The 26,584-nt window shown below is 42.4% G+C and overlaps 2 protein-coding genes across 6 annotated transcripts in view; one reads left to right on the top strand and one right to left on the bottom strand.

The window, feature by feature from the left end:
• The window catches only part of LOC118512292 (protein furry), a 41,363-nt gene extending 14,902 nt beyond the window's left edge, over positions 1–26,461 (bottom strand). For 2 of the 5 annotated variants that reach the window (XM_036056514.1, XM_036056515.1), the window contains exons 1-13: positions 26,145–26,461; positions 15,900–18,790; positions 15,678–15,758; positions 15,273–15,595; positions 14,944–15,126; positions 12,042–12,185; positions 10,217–10,384; positions 9,139–9,796; positions 8,382–8,492; positions 7,885–8,039; positions 5,541–5,701; positions 229–348; positions 5–138 (exon numbers count right to left, since the gene is read on the bottom strand). In XM_036056514.1, coding sequence (XP_035912407.1) covers positions 5–138; positions 229–348; positions 5,541–5,701; positions 7,885–8,039; positions 8,382–8,492; positions 9,139–9,796; positions 10,217–10,384; positions 12,042–12,185; positions 14,944–15,126; positions 15,273–15,595; positions 15,678–15,758; positions 15,900–18,790; positions 26,145–26,292 — 5,277 coding nt within the window. In that variant the 5' untranslated portion in view covers positions 26,293–26,461. Of the gene's footprint in view, positions 1–4; positions 139–228; positions 349–5,540; positions 5,702–7,884; positions 8,040–8,381; positions 8,493–9,138; positions 9,797–10,216; positions 10,385–12,041; positions 12,186–14,943; positions 15,127–15,272; positions 15,596–15,677; positions 15,759–15,899; positions 18,791–20,396; positions 20,625–26,144 lie in introns of those variants that run through there. The other 3 variants (XM_036056518.1, XM_036056519.1, XM_036056516.1) reach the window with 2 other exon arrangements.
• LOC118512296 (antigen 5 like allergen Cul n 1-like) lies at positions 1,970–5,428 on the top strand. Its single transcript, XM_036056525.1, has 3 exons — positions 1,970–3,275; positions 3,872–4,113; positions 4,222–5,428. Exons 1-3 carry the CDS (start codon positions 2,973–2,975, stop codon positions 4,517–4,519), a joined length of 843 nt encoding a protein of 280 aa, XP_035912418.1. The 5' UTR covers positions 1,970–2,972; the 3' UTR covers positions 4,520–5,428.
• Positions 26,462–26,584: the final 123 nt, after the last annotated feature.

Genomic DNA, 26,584 nt, shown 5'->3' with positions numbered 1-26,584 from the left:
TTACCATAATGTAGGATAGTGGAGTTGCTGGCGGAACGCTTGATGCCACAAGTTCCACATTTTCCAACCATGGTAACAAGCACTGTAATAGTAATGCTCGTGCCTCAGCTCTTGCTGTTTGAAATCGATACGTTATCTCTGAAATTGTATAAAAAAAATCAGCCGATTTGACACAAAACCATTACTGACAAGAACACTAGTTTGATTTCTGTTAAATTGATTACTGACCAGAAAACATCGACATGGTTAGTTCGGGACGGAGGCGCGCTATCTGACGGGACAGATACATCTGGGAACGACAGTACGCTCCGCTCAGTACCGCATCCAATGTTCCAATTTTATCTGGTTCTGAAAGCGAAAGTTAACAAAAGATTCTTTTATTTAATGTCAAAAGTTTACAAAGCGATGAATTAAGATTTTTTTAATAGTAATATCAAACTAAACTGTTAAGGTTTATGTATATCTTTAACTGCATAGGTTTCTCTTTTCACTCCCATTCTCCTTTTACACCCTTAATCCAACCAACCGCCTGGAAAGTTCCATATAGTCCTTCTTCTCGATTTCCTCGGTTCCACTCACTCTATCATAACATCCGATCTGCAAATATCCTTACCCTTACCACATACATATAGGAAGGCCGGATGCAAGGAAGAACAAAAGATTACCCGGACCGATCGTAAACAATTCGCGAGAATTGGGCTGTGTACGCATAGGTCAGGGTGCGTAACTAGTCATGCTGGCCCTTCTTTGCATTACGGTCTCTATTGCACTCCTTGAACAATTTCGCTATTCCAAAAGGGATACATGTCGCGTACGAAACGGTCCACGTCGTGTTGACACCGGAGCGGAGCGAATCCATCCTTAAGCTGCGGACACAACACAGGCGAAACAAGGCGAATTCGCTCCAGGAGAGACAGTCTCAAAAATGAACTATCATCAGCAGCGGGAGTGAAGGGTGATTGAACGGAGGCTGGATGATGGATAAAAACTCGGCGCGCGCCGAGATGAGCCTCTTTCTACACGCAGCGAATGAACGCCGCTGATTTTAAATTCGAGCCAGTAAATATTGTACTAACATATTACCACGCATTCGAATTACTAAAACCTGTAGAAAATCCGAAACGCGTACTAACTGAGGAGCGCTTTTTGCTGGACGCAACAGTATAAAAGGGACTGCAACCCTAATTAGCCAGTTGTCGTTCTCGTTCTTACATTAGAGTTGTGCCAAAGTTGTGTTCTAACCATCGAGAAGATCAGTTGCTAACCATATCTATCGGGTTACGCGCCACACCAGCAAATAAAGTGTTATAGTGAAACCAATCCATACAGCTTCAATTCTTGTGTCGAAACAAACAAAGGTTTATTCAAAGGTTTCTTTTTCATTGCGAAGATAAGGTTAAGCAACAACACAAAACGTCATACACCATTACCATCATAATTGCACTCAGTTACTGCAGACTATGCACAGACATTACACGTGACAAGCTACAGAAATACGCCTGACACATAAAGTCCAAAACGACTGACATTGACGATTTGAAAAGATACTGTCAGCATAATGCTCGGTACTACATTATTTAAAGCTAATGCTGGATTTAAACCCGATCCGATGCGACCCATTTAAAGCCACGTTTGCTCCGTCGCGTACAAAAAAGAAGGATGACACGCACAGCGTTGCTACGCTACATACATTATTCATCCAATAGACGCGTCCTGATAGATGACGTGTTATACTACGCTAGCTGAACTGAATAACTCTTCATCATAATTCGCAAAGTAATAATAACTCGTACTCCGAGTATTGTCACACATACTCGTGTACGTTTGACACATATTAGCTCTCTCGATTTATTGGATGTGTCATACGCAATGGCAGTGTAAGCCATTTTGTTTTTTTTTTGTAGCATCTGCTCAAAGCATATATAATTAAAACCGATTATACAACAATTGCGGTATTTAATTGATCGTACATTTTATTTTATTGAAAATGTGTTTTGCCTGCAAAACCCAATTAATTTATGCATTCATTAAGCTCGAATTTGCAACCACTGTCCCGGTACCACATCAGGTGCCACTTTTATTGGATGGATTGGATGAAAATTCTTAGAACGCTACCGCCCTATGATGGTGAGATGCAGCGAATTAAAAGCAAATGCACATGTGCTTAATGTAATGCAATATTCATTGGTTCAATACAATCGTTAAGAGCGCTTCTTTATCGTGTATGCTGATGATAGAGATTCATGTCAGATGCCCTTATTCAACCACTATGTTCTTAATATTGAAAAATATTCTGACCATAACGACCACACCATCATACGGTACAGCGTAGATAACACGGAAGGTATGCTATTTCCAGTCCGTTCTCATCAATAAACTATCCACTGCAAGTAATCGGTAAACTAAACAATAATACACCATACATATTTATGAACCGTGCATACCGTGCGCTGCTAGACAAATAACTTAACTACATCAGGGATTTGAGCCTCAACCGGTACGATACCGATCGGTCGAAAACCTTACTCTAAACTCTCCGACATCTCCAACGGTCACGCGTACCAACCAACAGTACGGTCGTAAAAGGGGAGCAACAGATAGATTTACGATTCCCCACGTGTTTCTCCCTGCCAACTGTCTGTCGACAACGATTTGGCAATGAAAATCCCATTCGAAGACGAAACGAGCAATGGGATAAATATGAAACCCTTGCATGAACTGGGCGACAACTAGGAAAGGTTCTTTTCTTCTGCTTCTCACGAATCGAAAATAAAACGCATCGGACGCCGCAATTCCCCATACACATTAAGTGTAGCGCTTTGAAAAACTGGACAACACATTCAGTACGAAGCTGTTCCAGTGAGCGGTACAGTTTCCCGCGAATTGAAGCGTTTCAAAGTACGCGCTGTTTGGCGAATGTTTGGCAAAACATAAAAGTGTAATACTAGGCTATTCCTGCGGTAACTGGAAGCATGCGGTGGTTAGCTTTGGTGTCATTCTTTGCGATTGTATGCCATTTCGGTGTGACAGCACTAAACCATTCGCCCTACGACTATTGCGACAAAAATTATTGTCCCACGGGAAAACGCAATATTGGCTGTGGATGCAGATTCAACGAATCGTACGGGCCCGGCTGCAGTGGCAAAAGTGCCACGCTGCACAAGTTCTCCAAGAAGGATGCACAGTTTATACTGCACATACACAACCATCTGCGACATTTGTTTGCTTGCGGCTTTATAAACTTCTTTGTCCCGGCCGTTCGAATGGTTCAGTTGGTAAGATATATCCTGTGGCTGAAAGGGGAAAGGCTGGTTGCGTGTTGTGTTTCATTGAATCAAAGACTCAAACCATTACAGCCATTACGAATTGCATCCATCAGAACTATAGAATCAATTTAACATTAATTTAACCTTTGAGGGGTTTTATTTTACCGATTTCGTTCAAGAGGATTCTGTGAATTGGATTCCATGGAACTACCAGAGACAGTAGACGCAATGATTTACGAGATAAAAGCTTTCCTCACATTCGAGACAATTCGTTATCAATAACGTTACAGGAACTTTTTGTTACAGTTTATTGATTTTTTTTACTCTTGTGAAATACGCCATTTAATTCTTAACGGAACCTTCTTCTTCTTCCTTGGCACTACAACCTCGAGAGGTCTCGGCCTGCCATTTCGGGCTTTCTGTGACATGATTCTTATCCGTAGCAAAGTAGTCAGCCCTGCGTACGGGGAGGCGGTCAGGATGGGATTTGAACTCCGGTCCTGCCGTGTGATTGCTGCCTAGGTCTCCGGACCGCCCCGAAAAGAACTTTACCATTTTATTAGTCTCTCTCATTTCTACATGCACAAATACTCATCTCTTTGCAGCGTATGGATAAAGATTTGCAAACATTGGCAGAGTGTAATGTAAAAAATTGCACCTACGGACACGACCAATGCCGTAGCACGGAACACTATCACTACGCCGGTCAAAATATCGCCAAACGCACGGTCTGCGGACGGACGCTTTCGGTTACCGAGGTAGTCAACAGTTCGATGTACGCTTGGTTCAACGAGTACTGGGACACAAAGAGCGACATGTTGGCCAAATATCCTAATTACACCCTCAGGTAGGTGTATGCAGTACCGAACGCCTGAACGATTGCAACCGTCCCTGTCTTAATGTTATGTTTATACGACCGTCTTAATGTTCTTGTGTTGTGTCTTCAAAAACAAAGCAAACCAATCGGCCACTTCACGCTGCTGGTAAACGATAACGTTTATTTCGTCGGTTGTGCGATGATTTCCTACGGCGTTCGTTTGAAGGACTACTATACCGAAACTGGTGAGGAATGCCGAGCGTATTACTTCGTCTGCAATTACTCCTTTATCAATCTGAAGAACCGAGCGACATATACCGCGGGGAAAAAGGCAGCAGCCATGTGCCAGTCACACCACAGCAAACAGTACCCTTGTTTGTGCAGCGTTCATGAACCATACTCGACGGTCATCGATTGGAAGGATGATGTTATCTGATTCTTAGAAATTGATAACAGTTTTCCTTGTTATAATTGTTTGTTAAAAACCCACGCTTTCTATAGCCTTTATTTCCAATTTCAAGCTGATACTGTAGCTGCTAGTGTAACGAAAGTACTACGCGCACACCACTATTTGGTGAAATATTGGTATTGATATATGTATTGGCATTAAATCCTTTCCAAACCACTTTGCCGAATACAGAATTTTCTATACAACCCTAGAAATGACATGCTGATAAGGTTTATCGGTGGTTGTAATACCATAGAGGCAGATGAATACCAAAACAAATTAGAAGAACAAGATCTACTTCATTCCATAGCATGAATTTAAAAGCACATAAAACCCTTCTTCCAAATTTAAATTCAAGATTAAGCAAAACACCTAAATCTGCTTCTCGAAACCAACTTGAAATGCGTAAATTATTGCAGTGATGAAGCTCATAGCAAGAACTATAATTATAGAAATGTATAACATAAATGCTAATGTTATACAAAAATTTTAGTAAGTGAAATACTATATATCTGAACGAAATCACACACAGCTCTAATTCCCAAGTAATCAAACCTTGTTATTTTGCTTGTTTCTTGAACCATTAATCAACCATCAACAGCATAATTCTAAAGGTATAAATTCCCTAATCGTACCTTCGATTTCAATGTGGTCCGTACATTAATCAAAGCTTTTGGCCGTTCATAAAGGCTTCGACAACATGAATCACTACAATGCTCGCTTGCTTATGAAATTAATTTGAGCATTTCATATTCCTAAGGTTTCGGCGCTCAGGGAGAAATCAAACCGGGAATCAATAATAAATCACCGGCATTTACACTGCAGGTGCAATCGGTGACCTGTGGCCCCAACTACACACTGAAAAGTTTTGGGAAGTTCAAGAATATTTCCATCCAATTCATACATTTTCTGTTTCCTGTACGTTTGATCGACAAAATACCGAATCGCATTGTTAAACAATGTAGCATCTTTTGGGTTATAATTTTCTGGAAAAATGAGCATCACTTACCTCGGTCACTCTCGTTGTGTAAGGGTCCAACATTACCGAAGAAACGTTTATCCAATATCTGCAATAGCTGCAGAGCCGTCGAGTGTACCTCCACTCTAGGACAGCCGGTCATCAGCAGCGTTACGTTGATCACAGATGTGTAGTGGTCGCAGGGATATTCTCTGTAATAATCAATGTTTGTTTACTGGTTTAATTTATGATTTAAAATTTAAAGTTTTGTTTTCGATTGAATTCAACTAATTTTAAGAGTTATACTTTACAGGTACAGGACCTGTATTGTTAAATTGGAAACCATTTCATGCCTGCAATTTCTGGCTTACTAGGCTTAACGAAACCACATTGTTGGATAGTCAGTCTTCACTACGGGGAACGGTCCGGATGGGATTTGAACCTCGGTCCTACCGTACTGAAGACTAGCGCCATTGTTGCCTCTACCAGCGGGAAGCTCTCCTAAGTTAACCATTGACACACAATATACTTCAGTTTACAAACATGCTGTATCTATTTGTAGATTCATTCTCAAGACTAAGGATAAGTATACAGCATAGAAAACCCATCAACTTGTCGCTCGATTCCTAGAATTATCATAAACTTTAGGCCACACTCATCTCGGGTGTAGTATGCCACCAATATGCTGATTGTGTGCATGCATTTTTGCGGGTGCCTCAAATGTGTTATATTGCCTTCAATGGGATACCTTTTCGGAAAATTGTGAGCATTTCAGTTTTTCCCCATTGACAAAGAATTCTATCGAACGTGCAGAATACAAGCGAACCGTATTCCTCCATGTATTCTTCTCACATCAACGCTACCCACCGGGTGGGATGTGGTCCCACTGGCAGGTCCTTCCTCAACTAACCCCGCCCGCCAACGGAAGCCAACGGAAATGGTTGATGGGTCGTAAAGCGAAATAGGTTCGTCTGCCCATCTGCACGAATTTTGCAAACTCACGACGGTCATAAAAACCGGAAATTGATAAGGAACTTGAGAGCGCATAAAATGCTCCGGGTTGCGACGCCGCAAGCTGTTATGTGTAGCAAGTGATTCCGCTTCCGTTGTTGCTCAATATACTGCCCCAATATTGTAGGGTCGCCCTTTTGTAAAGGCAGCACCATTTACGAATTGGTGCATCATTCGGTCCATCCTTACGGCTTACGGGACAACGCACACGTTTCTTTTTTATCCATAAAAGCGCGTCGCGAATATCGGCGTCTGTGACGCAATCGCCTGCAGTGTCGGATAAATCAAAGTCAATTAAGGAATAGACACAAACATGTTTTCCCTTATCACTCTTGGTCTATCCTCTCTAGCGACTGGGATTTGATTTTCCCATAAATGTACAGACTGGCATGTGCAAGGTACGTCGTTTTTTTATCAATTAATAATTGTAATGGCCACGGTGTCTTTCGTAAGGTAGAATCAAGTATGAAATCTCGAACAAACCGTCAGTCTGCTCGAAGGACTAAATGTCCAGCTAAGAGTAGAACCAAACAGAGGGAGTTAAGAAACGTTGGTCCAAGAACTGTCGAAATAGCAGACTATTCCTAAAGAATATAAAAAAGACTGCCGACATGATTAAGGATGCAAATTCAAGACACCAATAAAAAAAGAGATTTTTTTCATAAACCAGCATGCTTGCTTCCCAATGTTGAATTCCCAATTGTCGGTTTAACTTGTTGATCATCGTACTAAATCGAACACTAAACTTAACACAATCTCAACGATAATTGAAAAGAGCATCGCTCTAGTGACACCAAGAGCAAAAATATCGCAGTTACAGCGCTCGAAATGGCAACGGACGGCGTGGCAAAAGCTTTACGATGGCCGTAAACATTAAATTGGCCGTTGGACGTTTTATATCGTCCATCTTCTGCCAGCTGCTGTAAAAAGGCTAGGCTAACGCGCTACGGTTGTCCCTAGCTCTAATTGACAGTATGCCACGGCAGCAGAAATAAAGTGATCTATGGCAAACTCATTAGCAAATAATTTCCTCTCAGTGGTCACTTTGCGCGAGTGTTTACTGGTGTCAACATTTGGATGGAAAGCATTCAATCGAGGAATGATGACAAGGCGAGCAAGGCTTTTACAATAATTAAAGAACTGACTGTGTTTTTAAGCGAAGCACACAGCGATAAATTCGTACCAGGAATGGATTAGGCCGAGGTGCACAAGAAAACTTATTTCTTTAAAATAAATTAACGGAACACAAATGGATGTAGAACAAATTTGAATGTCCTTACTGGCATTCTATAGAATTTACATGTAAAAACTTTTTGAGGACAACTTTAAACTTTAAAGATTTTAAGAAATTTAAATATATCTCTAAAATAAGCGAAATCCGTACCTTGCACTGAAGATAACAGCCAATGCCAAGAAACAAGCATCTGCTTCACGCGGAGAAGCCGTATAGCAGCGATCGATGACCCATTCGAGAAGCTGTCCTATATCGGGATTGGATTCAAGCAGTAATACGACCGTCTCCTTGGCCAACTCATAAATCTGAAACAGAAATCAAATAACAATACGCAGGATTTAATCAATTGACAATCTAAAGGATTTGACTTAATATCATTTGTTAATTTTAAAAATTACATAAACAATCCATCACACAAAACACATCACAAAATGTATTTCCCCCACGCTTGTTCCTATATGGTACAGGTTTTATTGTTTATTTGAAAGACAATTAAATGTCAAGTCTATAGTCAATTATCACCACCGTAAAACTGGTACAACAGGGAGAATACATGATTGTCAGTGAATCATTTACCCACAACACCAACGGGTACTGTTACACATTAACCTTTCCACCTGTTGCTATCATAGCGTGTACGTGCTTACCTTTTCGTCTTTGGAAGTCATTAGCATGTCCAACCAACTGTAAATTGCACCATCTTCCGCCAAATGACCAGGATCGAAACACGGACCACAGCATAGAACAGCTGACATTGCCTGTAACGAGAAGAGAGAGAGAGAGAGAGAGAGAGATATCATAGTACAAGGGTAACCAATAAACACCGTATGATTACATCGAGGCTCTTCCAACCGCTACCACATGTACACCAACTTTTAATGGAAATGCAATTTCCATTTCAATTCTGCACAGACCACCACTAGACTAGCTGGCAGTGTAAAAATAGCCACGAAAATGATGTTTGCTTCACGTATCGTTTTTCATTTTATTTAAATTTATTCATTCTGCGTTCGGCTTACGCGAAGCGAGCTGAATTAGCCAGCTGTAGTTTTCCGATAACACGCACGCTCATACATATGCATTCCCGTTCGCAGAATTTTGCGTGGTTTTGAATATACTTCTCGTGGAAAAGGATTGCACAAAAATCGGATTATAGATTACAATGAATTCATATTCTAAATAACGATAAATTCCACATTTCAATTATGAACATTGAACATAAACCTGACCCTTTTTCTGGTAAAACAACTCAGGACTCATGGAAAAAAAGCATAAAAAATACCTAACCAAGCAGTACTCTAATAACCTCACAGGTATTATTCTTTGATCGTTGGTTTATCTCTTCCAAAAACGTGTTCAATGTATATATATTTATTTTAATGTTTATTGCTTGAAATTACTCACCTGTAATGCGCTAAATTGCAATTTTTCCTCTTCCGCTGCAATAGTGCCGGCGGACGTATTGCCCGCCGAACCGATACCGCTTGTGGTGGACGAACTGCCCCACACACTCGCACCGATAGTGCCACTTCCGATGCCACTAACTCCACTGCCGATTCCGCCAATGCTGCCACCTCCGCTACCGCCACCGCCAACACCATGATGGCTGCCGTGATGGTGCGAAGAACCATGATGTCCATGGGCAAATGGAAGCGCATATGCAGTACCGCTCCACCCGACAAATAGATTGACAAGGTTCCGTTTGAGCTCGCGGGACAGCAGCGTGCCGCACGATTCGAGCGAAAAGTTTTTTATCATCTTGCGTATAAAGTCGCAGAAGTGCGTCTTCACCTCACGCATGCTGCTGCTATCCTTGCCATCCGTTTCCGTCTCCAGGTACAGCCGGGCACCGTCGATGTACTCGACAAAAGTCGGATGCAGTGACATCGTTTCGCGTTCCAGCACAAATTGGCTAATGCCGAACGTGCCATTCTCCGCAATCTTCTCAAGCACGCGCACCAGTTGCAACCGCAATGCATCGCGGCGTCGGCGGCGCCTCATATTCTCTTGCTTGCGATCGATGGCTTCACGGATGTATACGACTAGTTCTTCCATCAGGTCCCTGTTGTAATGACGAGCGAAATACACGATGGGGGAAATGAAAATGAGAATGAAACGAGAAATATTAATCAAAGTGCGAAAAAAAATCAAATGAATAATCAAATCGAACCACACACATTGGATTCGAACAGCCATCTTCTAACAGAACGTAGAATGGGAATCCATAGATTCATATAGGGGTAAATATCCGATTTTGTTGAGTAAAAAATGGAATTTTTTAAAATGTTTTTATACTCATATAAAACTAAATTAGTACAAATGAAAATATCTTTAAATAAATAATTAATGCCAAACCATAGGTCCCTTCTTCACACTTGGACAACGGTTTTTCTTTTACACCTGATAACACCAGCACCAGCCAAGGTGCCAAGGGAAAACGTATCAACGGCAACAAACATTTTTACGTATACGTTTTACTTACTTGAGCGCGTCATGGTTTATCATCCCCAGTGCATTAACGGCCGCATCTCGTATATCGACGACTTCACAGCGTAGCAACGGTATCACTAGCTTGTAAAGTGCCACGGGTGAGGCAGTTGTCCCGCTGGACTTGTCGCTACGATCCGCCGACAGCGAGTCCGGAGAGGAGCTGCAAGAACATCCATTGGCCATGATATCGTGGAGCACGCCAGAAGGGAAGAGAAAATAAAAAATGAACGCACGATGAAAACGACGGCCCACACAACACGTTCAATGCTATGTACAACCATTACCATGCTACAAGCAGCTAAGGTAAAAACCGAACAAAGTATAACGCACTATAGAGTGAATGTAGTAACAATGGTAATAGTAATGGAATGATGGCGATGAGCTGCAATACTGCACTGTGGATTCTACGGTAACCTCGTTACGACCCGCTGCCATCATAAATGCGCAGTGTCTAGTGGAAAGGTTATATACCGATCCGAAACATCGATAATAGTGAGTATAATACGAACAACAGCTAAAGATAAACAAGTTATACGGTACTGGATCGCAGTTCTACTTCCAACTGTGGGTATATTGAGAGCTTTTACTAAGAAGTAATATTTGCCCTCGAGGTACACAAACGACTCTTCACAATATAAATATTATTAGAAAAATCATCCAATGTATCCACCACGAAAATAATACAAAACTTTGACTTCAATTTTACAAGCAAATTGCAAAGGCAGCAAAAACTGCCCTGCCGTAATTAATCATCAATCATGATAATTCACATCATTAAACTTTTTTAATTTTAAATTCCATTTCCATTCCTGCTGCAGTAGATGGCATTTATGCTAAATTTATGTTAGCAATAATTTCGGAAGTAATGCTAACAGTGTTTTTCAATTGATAATGTAAAAACATTGATCTTTTTTGTAGACTCCTCAGATGAAATGGTAAACAACACTAACTAACATGGGAACGGCTTCAATTGCCAGTGGAATCAATGTCCTTTTATTGTGGCGTTACCAGATGATATTGTACACGGCCTGTCAACACTCGGGTAAGTGCGTAAACTAGAGGAATCTTAGCAGAAAAACGAGTCTGCTACACGAGGGCTGATAGGCTGTGAACAATATCATAGGTTTCGATAACAATATCATCTGGTAACTTTACAATAAAAGCTAATTGATTCGCCTGTCATCTGAAGCCTTTCCCATGCCAACTAGCTTTGTTTGCCATTTCATCAAAGGAGCCTACAAAAAAGATCGACGCTTTTACATTATCAATTGAAAAAACACAGTACAATTTAAATGTTTTTGAAAGGACCATATTAAAGTTAGCCATCAGTTGTGGAGTTAATGTGTAGGATTAAGATCTTTAGTCATATTGACGACAATTTATATACGTATATATGGTTCAAATAGTACTTTTTCGCTTATGCTTGTAATGTTGTGCGTGTGTATGGGTCGGCGAAGAGCAAGCAACTAATTTCGCTGATATAATACTACAGCTATCAACGCAACGACAAACACGAACAAGAAAACCAAAACAACGCTTTGGTTTAAACATATTCGTTCACCTGAAACTAAACAGTAAATGAATGAAACTAGAGCTTAAAACGGTCCAGATGTGAGAGCAAAGAGCAATAGAATCTGCCAACTCATGTAAGTGAGCAGATTAAAACTTAAAGTATGATCGTGTGTGAAACACAAGTGAAAACGATTATAAAAAAAAAACATAATGAATGAACAAACGAACGAAAGACGAAACAAAAGAAGAGAGTTAAAAGTTTGTAAAACTATGCCGGAAAAAAGAAAAAAGAAAATAAACGTTACCCTTGTCTCTTATGTCTGGCATCTTTGCGACCATAGGATAGAGGTAGGGTGAAGCGTGTCACGATTCCTTCTGGTCCAAACACGGATGACGGTATATTGTCCAACGAGTCGGACAACGAGCGGGAATCCGACTGATCATGCAGACTGAGAGAGTTGCGAAGTAGGAATGTGTTTAAGTACGAACGGTGAACATATGTTCCGATTTAAAGCACGTGTGTTGCGGAAGATTGTCGGCCACGACATTAGCATTACGGTTGAGCACATTTACATTGGAGCGATTTTTATCATTAAATCCGTTTTTTGTTTACATTTATATTTTGGAAGCACCGCCAAAGCAACAGGATCAATGATTTGACCATTTTGTTTTTTGTTTGTTAGCAGAACAAAACCCGATAGAGAAATGGTTAAGTGTTTAGGAAGGTTAGAAATTTTAGAAAAAAAGTTAAATATTCAGTAACACAGGAACGGTAAACCATATTAGAGGTTAAAGTGGAAAGCATTATTTGACGTTATTTTTGTTGTTCATGTAGAGGTCATAAAGAAGTTATGTTGAAATAGTTGAGAAGTGGTGTTTCAGTAGTAGAAGTCGATAAACGGTGAAATTTGTTGTTCGATTGACAGGATATGACGCGTCGGCGAGAGAAAGAAGAAACATGAAAGAAAAATATACTTTAAGTGTTACCAGTCAAATCATCGTCATTTTAATGCTTTCTGCAAAAAAAATTGTGGTTTCCTGAAAAGTATATAAACAAAAATCGAGCACGCCAACTGTGCGGTTGTCGGCCCCGTACCCGTACTAGTGCGATTAAGCGTTCGAACGCTCATGATAATTGTTGTGCCTTCTCTATGTGACAAGTGTTTCACAACTAAAGATTACAACACAAATTGGACTGTAGCCTCTGAACGCCCTAGATGAACCACACACCAACACTAAAACACACACAATGACCTATACAGCCGAATCCAATATATCTTATGTTTTCGCCCGTTACGGGACATTTGGGAAAAAATGGTTTGCTTCCAACGCTGGTCACACGTTTGTTAATCAAACATGAGAACTTCCAGGGTTTCTCAGGCCAGTTCAACATTGTAACACTACATGTTAACTGCATAAAACGCTGTTCCGCCATCGCACATGCAATTCAACAATTTAACGACCCGGTGATGAGGTGACAATGGCGCCGGTTTTTATACGGCAGGACCGGGGTTCACATCCTATCCAAGCGCTATCAGGACTTACTATCCAACTATGTGGTATCACATTAAGTCTAATAGGCGAGAAATGGCAGGCATAACCTAAGAGGTCGTTAGGCCAAGAAGAGAGGGAGAGGAATGCAATTCAACCTTGTTAACCTTTTTCAACGGGGCGGTCCGGTGGCAAATGCGACAGCTGCGTCGGTCTACACACGGCAGGACCGGGGTTCAAATCCCATCTAGACCGCCTCCCCGTACGCAGGGCTGACTACTTTGCTGCGGGTAAAATCAAGTCACAGAAAGCCAGAAATGGCAAGCCCCGAGCGAGACCTTTCAAGATTGTAGTGCCATGGAAGAAGAAAGTCATCTGCGGTACATACTACTTGATTTCGCACTACTATTCCCATATCATGCCCATTGATTGTAATCAGTTGAGGTGGTCTGATTAAAGATCCCCCACTCACCAGCACTCACTCTTTGCAACTGAGATACCTAAACGGATAACTGAGATAGCTCGGTATAGGTTAGGCTAAAATGTGACAAAAAATTGTATAAAAAATTATGATAAAAATAAAGAAATAAATAAATATTATATTATGTCTGAAAACTCATTAGCAAAATGTGAGTGCTCATGAGTGGGGGTATTTATTCAGACTTTCGCCTAACGAGCTTGAATTGCATGTACGATGGCGGATTAGCGTTTTATGCTGCTGACAGATAGTTTTACAACGTTGAACTTGCCTGAGAAACCCTGTAAAGTTTGTAAAGTTTGGGTGTAGTGCACTATGTCACATGTATCGAAGTGCAGAGCAGGAAGCAACACGACGATCGCATTTTGCTATATACAGCATCGTTATACACAGTGGAACGGAGTGCATTGCCGATGGTTTGCACTGCACGTCGTGTGTACTTATGTTAAGTAGTGACAGACAGGATGAGTAACAAATCAGTAAAAGGAAGTACGAAAAACAAAACTTAAATTAGTGAAACACAACCGAATGTCTTAAGAAGTAACAGTGACTGAGGTAACAATTGGTCGTGTCAATTGTGTAGCTGGTTAAATAATCAACTTAATATACAGATAATTCAAAACAATCACACAACCAACAAAGAAAGCGTCTATACATTGTTAATTCTATAATTCCAATCATTAGAATTACCATTCGCAACTAAACCTATATCCATTTCTTTCCCAAACATTGTTCCTATCTTTCGAGTTTATCAACAACCATTAGAGTCCAATTGTGCACACCAAACGAGGACAGTTACGAGAGTGTTATGATAGTGAACAATTAGTTTCTAACGCATATTCATTACATTTTTCCAAACCATAAACACACACACACACGCACACACGCTAAAAACGACTAGAAAAAGGTGTAAACAGTAACCTAATAGGCGGTAGTTACATCTAGCTAAATCGCCACATGAAACCCGAAAATTATAAAATGCTGTAGCCTTGAGCAAAAGGCACCCAATTGGTTGACACTATCGATTACGAGACGATCATTATTAAACATACAATCGACACCCATCACGACACATAAGGTGGAAAGAAGAAGAAATGTACGTAAATTTTAACAATCGACGGCGGAAAGTTGTTTGTACGAGACAATAGTGTTGAATGCAGTAACAAGTATCAAAACCTACACAGATTCCTCGTGCGCGGAGTGGTCGCCACACGGCAAATCGGACCTAAATCACTCACCTTAGGCTGAGATCGGGTGAAGCGCATCGCACGGCAACGCTAGGCATCTGTGGAATAAGCCGCATTGCCAATGCTACCTGATTCTTCCACAGATGTGCCAGCGAGTCTCGTTGTGCCTCGGAGGGAGGTTTCTTCGTGGGAGCAGAGCTACGCAGTAACGAGGCACGATTGTCACTTACTGGGCTGCGATTAGATGAAACGAAACGGAATAAACGAACACATTAAAACAGGATGGCCAATATACAGCACCGTACAAACTACTCTAGTGCTTGTACTGTTTTAGGAAAGTTTTTCTTAGCAAATGTTTCCCCCTTTTGGTTACTACATACGTTGGATCTATCACGTTGAACAAGCTCGTTACTCGCTGATAGCATATAGGCCAGGCTTGCGCCACTACCGATGGGCAGTGCTGTAAAACGCGCGTCCGCTCCATGAAGCCGAACAAACACACGCTCCACGGATCGTACGCTTGGCCGAGGGCGGACTGGGATAGGCAAAGGGTCAAGGTGGACGCCTTGGTCGATTCCTCAACATGTCCGGTTGTCCACACGCCACTGTTGCGGTCCACTATCCATTGCAGGTCGATCACGTTTGCGTTCAGCATTGCCGTTCGATCAGTCTGAGGTAGCATGTGCAAACATTTCTCAAGAACCTGCGAGTACGAAAGCAAACGATAGAATAAATATGATACTTTATGACAAAGGAAGCATAACATTTATCAAACAAACATTTACCTGGGGACAGCACTTATCGATGACATCAATCAAGGCCGGTTCTGTTTCTGGAATGCCCAACAGTTTCTTCAATACTTTCACCTGCAAGCAAACAACATCGCAGCAAGCAAATAAATATTACATCCGAAAGTTATCGCAAAAATACAGCATCTTTCAAAATTCAGCAAACAATCTAACCGGAACCTAACCTTACAACCGTTGGCAGGTCAATACATCACTTACCTCCTTCAATATGCTGACCGCAAACTTGCGTGGTTGCGAACGACAGTTGCACAGCATCACCAATGCTAGCCCTTCCACCATGTGCATAGTCGTCGCTAGCGGGAGCTCGTGGCCCTTCTTTCCACCGGGTACATGGCTGCTGCTGGCTGTCGCCGATTCAGACGTGCCTCCAGTGCCAGCAGTACCACCCATACCACTGCTACTACTCGTACCAACTCCCCCGATGGCTCCCGCTGTAATGGTCGTCGTTTGGGTGATGGAAGAAATGCCCGAGCTACCGCTGGAGTTGGAATTTATGGTAGCCGCGTTGAGCGATGCGTTCACGCCTGTTTGTGGGAGGTTTGGTTTTAACAGTCCCAAATCTTGCTGATTCGTTGCACGTCCCACCCCGGCCAAACCGCCCACCGGTTGTCCCGAAGCAGCTACAGCAGCTCCACCGGTTCCTTTCGTGTTGAGCGTATTGTTGTTGCTGTTACTGTTGCTGCCAGGGCCTAGCAAATTGCGCCAAACGGTTAAAAATGCGTACAGCATACGCAACCCGTTGTCCAACAGCTGCGGAAACGTATCCACTACATCGCGTGCCAAAAACTGACTAAATCCCTGGATCACATCTTGGCGCCACTCGGGAAAATCGCACACCAACGTTTGCAGTGACTGGTGGGCCAAGCCGCGTAGCTCCTCGTCCATGTGGATCGTTAAACGGGACAGCATATCGACCAGCTCGTGACCGGTCATGTTGTCGGGCGTAAGGCGTGGCACAGCCGCAATGCACGTGCGGAACAGATCGATGCGAGGCTTCCGTTCGCCGGTCAGCATTTCGTCAAACTCCTTGTTCTGATTCTGGATCACCGTCATCATCAGTGGCCGCCCGCAATGGATGTCGAGCGCTCGCAAGATGTCAACGAACACGCGCCGCACGTGCGGAAAGTAGTTGGACATGCCGATGCTTCGCGCCGTGTCTTCGGTAAGCATTTTGTTCAGATAGGTCTTCTTCACGCGTAGCGTATTGCCGGACGGTAGCACACCAACCGTGCGGGGCATTGGCGGCTCACCGTCCTTCTGCTGCAGCGAGTCCGCCACTACCATGAACGCGCGCAGCCCGATGCTCATGCGCTCCGGCGTCATAATGATCTTGATCGGACGACCCACGCACAGCAGCTCGAACACTATCTCGCGCATCGCAAAGTCGAGCCGTTCCTGTGCGATAAATTGGATGATTTTCACAAATATATTCAGCGGTGTGTCTCGCGGCACCACCGCCTTAGAGCCGCGAGGAAACAGCGAGTTTACGATGCTTTGCAGGCGCGAGTGCGTGGCCGAATTCGATTCACACTTTATGCGGATAATGTACACCCACAGCAACCGGTACAACGATTCGAGCGCAACGCGACTCATTTTGGGATCTTTGTTTTTCAGATTGCTCAGGCACATGGCCAGAAAGCAATGCCAGTTGCTGAGAAAGAACGATTTCTGCGAAACGCACAGCAAACAGGTCACCAACGGGAATAGCGCTAGCTTGTGCTTGGACTTGGTGCAGGCGTCCAGCGTTTGCGAGTACAGCAGATCGATGAAGTTTTTCACGCACGGTACGTTCACCTCGTTCTTCACCGTGGCCGCTACGGGGACTAGAATCTCCACAAACAGACCGGCCATCGCGTGCTTTATGTCCTTATCCTTTACCTCTAGAAAGTATTGTGCGCATTCGTGCATGAACTGGAACGATGCCTCGAACTCCTCGATGGGGGCCATCTTCACGCGGAAGAACTTCATGCCCATCAGCAAGCTGATAATGCTGTGCGTCGTGAACGGGCTCGGTTCCTTGCTGCGCAGCTCCTTCAGCTCGGTCATGAATCTTTTCCGCACGGAAGAAAATCGACTCTGGGCAAGCACACCGACCACCTCCGCGTACAGATCGGCAATGCGGTAGCAGTCGTTGGCGTTCGGTGCCGTCTGCGCACCTTCCTTGTACTTGAACTGGCGAAAGGCAAGATTTTCGATCTGCTTCGTAATGTCGTCGTGCCCCGGGTGGAACGGAAATTGGCGCAGAATCTCGATGAGGGCGAGACAAAAGATGAACTCTACCGCTGCCTCACGGCGCAACAGTTGATAGTCCAAGTCCAGACCCGATTTGTTCGCCGGATGGTGGGTGGTGGAGCTTGCCCCCGTCTGCAGGTCTCGCTTTATGTTCTTGTCGCATATTTGATGCTTGTGCCAGGCGAGCAGTGCCTTCAGCAGCGACGGCAGACAGTGCTCCGCTACCGAACCGAGCGCCTGCAGAAGCTGATCAAACTGATAGTCTTCACCGCGCTGCAGTAGCTTTGGCAAATTTTTGTCCGAACCGTCCAGCAGCACGCTCTCAATTTTCTTCTCCGCCTGCACGGTAAAGTCCGTGAACAGGGTACGCATCACGATTTCGCCCGGCCGTAGCGTACCGTCCGATGCGGCCATCATATCGATTGTGGTCGCCATTCCGCCGGCACCGCCCGCACCGGACAGAATGGCTGAACGGTTGTGGCTATTCCAGGGCAGCAAACTAAGCCGCACCGAGGTGGCGGTCGTGGATGCGCTTAGGGGGGATTTCGATGCGTCGGAAGTTTCAATATTAACCGGACGTTCGATCACGGTAATGGTATCCCCGTCGTCTACTGCTGAACTGTTTGCTCCGGAAAGACCTGCTGCACCGCTGGCGCTGGCTGGTGCCAATTGGGCGAGTTGCATTTGCGATCCATTCTTTGAGGCGCGTTCGTTGCTAAGCTTCGGGGTGCTGCGTACGCTGTCGGATGTAGGACCCCCAGCACCGACGCTGCTGGAGCCAGTAGATTCATGATGGGTCGTGGAATTCTGTTGCTGATTTAGTCCCCCATTCGTAGGTTCACTAGTATGTTGAGATTCTAAAAGAGAAAGAAAATGGAGAGATTAAGTTGCAATTAAAAGTTATAATTTAGTGAAAATAAAACCAAGCCAGCCAACCAAGTCTTCAATTTTCAGCCCCAATCAATCGTCAATTCAACATCAATTTATTAATTTTAATTTTGTCTTGTGCTTTCTGACTGTTTCCTCATAATTTGATCGTTTAATTTATCACTCACATTCTTCTGTGACGCATTTAAATAAACTGTTCCAAGAATGAAATACAAACACGGAAATGCATTTCTTTTTATTTCCAGGAATTCACTCACAACATGTTGCAAAAATTGAAAAACTCGGTATAATTAACAATCTTTTTTCCAATGATGATGGTTCACATTCACAAGTGTCCTCAGAGCTCTCTCATTCACGACCATTATAAAGAGCTATCAATATTCAATTAATTTTTTTCTGTTTTAAGCCAACTGCTGTTCATTGTGCGCATTATGATTACGGTCCGTCACAGACAAATTTTTCATTAAAAATATTTTCACAAAAATATTATTTTTTAACTTACTCACAAACTGGTTTAATGTCTTGCACCACTAATTCCGATTGGTAACGTACGGGGTAGCTCACTCAGCAATAAATTAATGGTTATTCGTTTGCAAAACAAACGGTCAACTGGTTTTTCGTTTATTTTAAAACCCAATCCAACAAAGTTTGTATTGTACCTTGCTTTACGAAAGTTGTTTTATGACTGAAACAGATGCGATTCTGCTACCCCAGAGCACCAGAGAGGGAACGAACCTCGGGTGCCAAAAACCAATCGATAACGAACCACCCCCACGGTGTGTCAGCACGGTAGTAGTAAACGGAAGTAATTGAATCGCGTTCCACCTTGCCACGTGACTCTCTTGCTAATTCCAAAACCCCCCGCAGACAGGTAGCAAATAAACAGCCAGCAACATGGACCGTAATCGATAAATAGTTGTAGCGTCTACTATCTCTGTGTCGCGGCATGATTTAGTTCTTGAGCTGGCTGTGAGGCAAAGTGCAGTTTCACGCTACGATACTAAGTTGATAGCATTTATCCAAAACACAACTACACTACGGACCTAAAAATACCTTATTTTCCGAATGATGGTCTATGAGGAAACGTCGGTAAACGGTCTTTGATCTTTTCGCTTGGGTGTACTGGCACAAGCCGAGAAGGAAAAATTAAGAAATCATCAACAACAAACAACATTTCCTTTCTTCCCATTTTTTTTTTTTTTTTTTTTTCCATCATCAGCGTGAACCGCCTTTTTGCAAAATGCGAACAAAACAAATAAACATTCATTACCGAAACATGTACAGCACGTGCGCTAGTTCAAAAATAGCCATCCCGCCAACAACCCATCGCACAATTACGTAGGACATAGTTTGCGGTATGTTCGGGTCTGGGTCCAATCCAGCACTGTTCGTTGCTGTCCTTTTTTTATTTTATTCTCCCTGTTTACGTATTACAGCGCTCATTCGATATTGGTAATGCGGAAAAACAGCTAGGCGCTATGCACAACCAACCAAACACACCTTTAAAAGCGTAATTAAGCGGAGTTCTGAGCAAATTTTCAATTACCCTAAATTGACTTAAATGTGGATACTCACGTGCAGGGGACAGTAGTGCAAGTGCGTGCCCAAAACGAGCCACTATTCTAAGCAATTTTCCAGACAAGCTGCCGCGTTCAAACATAAACCACTCGTTGTCCTACACTTTGGTGGCACCACCGCCCTAGAATCGGAACTGTTAACGGGCCCGATCAGCGTTGTAACCGATCACCTGTGCACTACGGTTACTCGACTGAGACTCTCCCGGTGGATCGTTTGCTGACCAAGATGCTAATGTAAAAGTGAGTGTTGCGTACTGCACAACCACCATACCATACAACAAGGCGCAAAACCACCACTCTGAAGAACTGTGAGCGGCCGCCGCCGCAAGGAAAACGGCCAAAACGGAACCAAATACCACCCTTTTCCCTTCCTATCAGACGGACAAGATCCGAAAACAAGAAGAAGGAACCGCAGCCAGTTATGTGTCCCGTGTAAGGTGCCATTTTTAGCACCCAAACCCAAACGGCAGCCGTTCCTCCTCGCTGATGATGAACTGTTGGGATGTTTCTATTTTTTTCGGTTAAAAAAATACACACACGCAACTAGTTCACTATGTTCCACCGCACAGGAATAATTCCCCTAAACACCAAACTAGAGACATTGGTGGTGGACGAGAGGGTAAAACATCGTTCGTCAAAGAGCTCAGATCGGTCGGAAACCGTTTCGCACATTGCTTCTGCTTTCGATCGCATCTACAGACGCGTATTGGGCGGGAAAATCGCATATCAAATTTAACGTCAACAATTCAAGTAATGCGACGCGACCCACCGATACTATCCCATTCGTTGCCATATTTACACAAGCAACGTTCCAAGTCTGCCGCCGATGATGTAGAAGGTGATGCAAATGTTGGCCAATTCACAAGGCTGGGATCCAAATAATCCAGTCTGTGCCTAACGATGGTCATCAGCTGAATACAGTGCGCGAAAGCAAACGACAGTAGCTGTAATTAGCGCTCACACTCCCGCACTTCACAAACGCGTTTGTTTCTTAAAAGTGCTGACTGCACACCTGCTGCTACTTGACTATCGATAAAAGATAATGCACCGCCAAACACAGATTACACACCACATCTTGATGAACGCAACCGACGGAAACCAACTGATTACTTAATCTTGCTAACATTCTTTGTTTCCATTTCCACCATCGAATGCTCGACAAGCGAATGTCCCTTTAACATGCAAATTTGTCACTTTTCGCGAAGGAACGTATGAATTTGCCAACGGTCCGCGCTTACTGCCGAGGTGTTCTTACTGACCGGAAGAAAAATAGTCTCCCGAACCCTTACGTCTCTCGAACGCTAACTAAAAAGAGAAAAAAAAAGACTCGCAGGCCGTCAAACATCGTCGTCTGAGAAAACACACATGACTGTGTGCAGTCATCCCATGGGGCAAGCGTTTTGCGCCTACGAACATCACAACATCGGCGTGCGCGTCACGGTATAATGTTGTTATCTATCGTTTACACCGAACCATCGACAGCGAAAGCAGCTGCGGTGATGATGGTCCAAGAGATAGAGACGAAGGTACCGCGCCACCGCGGACACCGTGACAAACACTGTGATACGCACATATACAATTCAACAAGGTTTACAATATACCACCAGCCTAATGTGTGATTACACTTTTTTTAAAAAGCAATTTCATATTTCTACAGCACATCTCGCATAAGGAGACGCCGTTAGCTGAAGCTTTGCGGGCATGCTCACCTAGTGGTATTAGTAAACCTTATAGGAAATGTGACACAAAAACTGATAGATATTGCATAATAATAAAATTAAATTTTAGATTTACCATAACAAATATTATCCCGCAAACAGGACCTTAATACAATCGAATTACTTAACGAATATTGCACTTGGCAGCCTCATAACTACAGTCCTGAACACATCTATACAAATACCTGTTTTTTTTTGTTTACAATAAAAGAAGAACTAGAAGTGTTAGCTTAAATTGATGTTCTAGTAAGTTGTAGAGAACAACAAAACACACATTTTGACCTGTCTAAAAAATATACTACCTTATTTTTATCTCATGTTTCCGAGTTTCTGCCCTCATGTAAAGCAGCCGATATTTGACAATTTTTGGCATTGCTTCGCAAATTTATAGCACTGCTTGTAGATAGGTATTGCTTCTTCAATACAAATACATCGTACGATAGGCTATCAAAAATTCCTTAATTCATAAAAAATGGAATGAATACATGCGTTGTTAACAATGCTAAAAATTTAAATATGAAACAGCAGTATCTTTTCCCCGAAATCTGCATAGCGAGGAGACAAAAACTTATAACAAAATTTATTCAAAAATATATTTACATTAACAAAAGTTGTTTAGTAAATTGATTGCAATAGCAGGGAAAAATGTTTTCCGTAGGTGTTCGTTCAGTTATGTTATATGGAAGAATTTTGCAGTATACAACAAAAGTGTTAAATTGGGTGTAAAATTATAATTTTTTCTTTAAATTGTGTTTTTTATTGTTCTCTACAGCTATTTAGAACATCAATTTAAGCTATCTCTTCTAGTTCTTCTTTTATTCCTAAAAAAAATAGATGTTCGTATAGTTGTGTTAAAGACTGTATAGATACAGTAACCGGCAAAATAAAGTGCCCATTTTTTAGTTTTTCAATAACTCCTACATTTTTTCATACATGTATAAGCTTCATTTGAGATGATGATTTTGTATGTAATATTCTTCTACCATGATCTTCTAGATGATGCACTATTAATCCGAACATTAATTGTCTAAGAAAGATTTTGCTAACGATTTTCTAACGATGCTCCGCGATGTGAGTTCTGGACAACGTTTCCCAAGGAATTTGTTTTAAATTTACACAAATATTCATGATACTCAAATCGATACGAACGAATGACTTTCCACGTGGGGACACTTATTTTTGACATAGTGTTTTTTTTTTTTAATTTAACTTTTTGTACTTAAAAAATCTGTTTTATTGTTTAATACAACTAGTTACAAAACATGTTACGATTAAAGTCAAATAAACGAAAAAAATTTAAAACAGGAAGAGGTGGTCACAGTAAGTTGCCGATCACTGACACTTTTATACTGTTGTATATTTGTACAACATTTTTTTATATTTCTGTACAATTTTTTGTTGTTGGGCGGTCCGGTGGCCGAGGCGACAGCGGCGCCGGTCTTCACACGGAACGGCCGGGGTTAATATCCCATCCAGACCGCCTCCCCGTACGAAAGGCTGACTACTTTACTACGGGTAAAATTAAGTCACAGAAAAGCCAGAAATGGCAGGCCGAGACCTCTCGAGGTTATAGTGCCAAGGAAGAAGAAGAAGATTTTTGTACAGTATCGAACAACAGTTTTGTATGATCATCAAGAAAAAGGTCCATAATTTTACTGGGAAAAGATCGAAAAACTGAACTCGATTTTACAATGTCTTACGCATCGTTGATTGTGGACTCAAGTGCTATCAAGTAACGAACCAAAATGCGACATAATTGAAAGTAATGACGGTGCACATGAGGCCAGAACTTTTTCACTTGCTTTGCATTGGTAAAGTAACGATTTGCTGGCCGATTCTAGTATCGGATTTTAACCCAGTCAACAGCTTATAGGATGTTGTCGTTAGAACAATCTATAAGTACAATTTGCGAAATCCAGCACGTTAAATACGACAAAGAAATATGTGGTTTAGTGCTAAATGACATTAGACGTGAAAAGCTCGTAAAATTTTAGCTATTAATTGCTACATTCCCCCATTCCAAGTTTAACTTGTGGTGATAAGAGAGGACAAGGGATAGCGATCAAGCAAAACGTACATATTTTGTAGAAGAATTAAATTGGTTGATATTTATATAAACTTTTGATTGAAACGTAAAAAAAAAATTAATTAGAATCTAATATTTTTCAATGTACATTCTCCACAGAATTCACAAAGAACAGACAGACAAAGAATCCCCTAAGAGCATATCGATTCGTGAGTTCTCGTATTTCAGATCACGACAAACATTCTTTCGTCCTTGATTCTAAGATACCAGTGTCAAGGTCTCTTTATAGACGATGTGTCGACTGTTCTGGCGACCGTAAATTTCGCTCACTGTAGAACTCAATAGAGCGGATGTTGTACGATACAATTGCATCAATCAATTTTAAATTATTTAAAATCCCTACTTTCGTGTGAAACGTAAAATCATTACGATCTCAGAATAACTTCACAATGATCAAGTGTTACGACACCGTTCAATTGGTAGTTGCCGCTGGATACCTTAAGTTAGTGTATTGCTTGTTCGATTCGGTTCAACCCAAGAACAGAACCGACGATCCTTCGATCGTGCTTTAAAGCGTTAGTAGATAGCAAAAGTGGATTTTTGCTCACAACAGAGAGCAGGTTTTTGTTTTAACCGGGCTCCGATAAAGAACTGGCAACAAACTAGAGCGAACGCAAACAAACATGACACTCGAAAGTGATAATTTACGTTCAGTTTGACTGTGTTTAAATGTATGTTAGTGAAAGTATTCAAAAAGCTGTTCATAATCAGTGATTGAAACAAACAAGTTGTTTCTCTGTCGGATGCGCATGAACCCGTATATGCAACCGTGTTGCAATTCGTTTGCAACATATTATGTTTGATATGTTTAGTTTGGTCTCACTGATGTACCTAATGATGGACCACTTTTTCACAGTTTCTGCTATATCCATATTCCACTGGCTCCTATGAATCGTTACAAGGAATAGGTGTAGCTTATCTAAAAGATCTTCATCATGCAGAGTAATCTTGCATCGTTTACTGCCACGCAAAAGGATGGCTAGAACCTGACCTCCATTCGATATTAAAATCTCCGATCAGCGATAAATCTCCGATCAGCAAGTGACTTCAATTCATCTTCAATTCATTCATTCAGGAATGGCATTGATAGTGCAACCAGACCAGAATATTGCCGAAATTGATTTTCCTGTGCATAGTCAGAAATTCGGTGGACAATTCAATCGAACGCTGGGACACGGTCCAATCTCATTGAATCTCTCATTCCATATTTTGTAAGGTGTTCAAATCTGCCGAATCGCGGTGATTTTCTGTCGCAATAAATTGGAAGTTGTACAAATTATGGAAACGCAGTTATGATGCACAGCATCAAGCAATGGTCCCCCAAAAAAGGGGGTTGTCTCCCAAGCATCCAGGTCGCAAGCTACGCAACTAGCTTGATTAAGTTACGTTACGTCATTTACACGTATTTAGAGCTACGGAAATGAGCTCATTGTGGAAAGCCAATCAGTGAAACTAAACCGTTCTATGTTCATCGCACCAGGAAGCATTGCGGTCAAAGGGGCGTGATATTATGATGCTAACCTTCGCACCAAACGACATGCATCAGCCAAACAAAGCGTACCAAGTGTATGTAAACAGTGGTGGCGCGAGTGGTGGTAGTTCCCCAATTTTACGTCATTGCGATTCCGAAGAACATTTCCAAGCGAATCAAGTGCAATCGGAAACACTTTCCTCATGCGGAAACAATGGTGCGCCAAGTTACGTCAATTTCACCATTCTCCGGACCGAAATTCCCCATCCTGCTTGGATGCATCTGCCTAGTGGCTGTAAGTTACTACACATCGATAAAATACCAAACGAATCGCAGTAGGCGCACTCCCAGTCTCGTAGATACTGTTGCACATGATTTCCCGACCATCGCCTACACCCGGCATTAAATTTGGTTTTATCCCGGCCAGAATATATACCAGAATACATCCAGCCACGTTCGGCAGCCCCTTACCTGTACTACTGGATGCTAAATTTGTGCTGCTTGCGGACGGAATGTCTTCGCCATTGTCGGCCGTATCCATCCCATCGTCGGTATTTTCGCGCTGCATTGTGCGATTGCGGGTTGGTCGGCGACCGTCGAAACGGTGGCCGGTTTGCATGCAAATCGCAGCTAGGTGAATCACACACAATAACTGCGCTTTGGTAAATAACTAATGCACGCTTTTCACCTTTCACTATTGATCGAATCGCTCGGGTTGGATATGTTGTGTTAATATTGGAACTTTTTCCTCTTCTTGATGCTCTGGCTATTTTTTTCTCATCTGTCATTTCGTTGACAGCGCCAGACCAGAACAAAAAAACATTTCCGATGACAGTTTCCCTCCCATCAACATTCGCGCATTCCGTTCGGCTGACAGCGCATGCAACAGCTGATTGTTGTTTACTTCCCGT

Source organism: Anopheles stephensi, chromosome 3 (genome assembly GCF_013141755.1).
Source record: "Anopheles stephensi strain Indian chromosome 3, UCI_ANSTEP_V1.0, whole genome shotgun sequence".
Classification (NCBI taxonomy): Eukaryota; Metazoa; Arthropoda; class Insecta; order Diptera; family Culicidae; genus Anopheles; species Anopheles stephensi.
This window is presented reverse-complemented; position numbering and strand designations above follow the sequence as displayed.

What these genes read in the sequence shown, in the direction of transcription:
- LOC118512296 (XM_036056525.1), top strand. Translation starts at nt 2,973, where the DNA reads ATGCGGTGGTTAGCTTTGGTGTCATTCTTTGCGATTGTATGCCATTTC. An exon ending in CCGTTCGAATGGTTCAGTTG is followed by an intron (nt 3,276 to 3,871) that starts GTAAGATATATC and finishes ATCTCTTTGCAG; the next exon opens with CGTATGGATAAAGATTTGCA. An exon ending in TATCCTAATTACACCCTCAG is followed by an intron (nt 4,114 to 4,221) that starts GTAGGTGTATGC and finishes TCAAAAACAAAG; the next exon opens with CAAACCAATCGGCCACTTCA.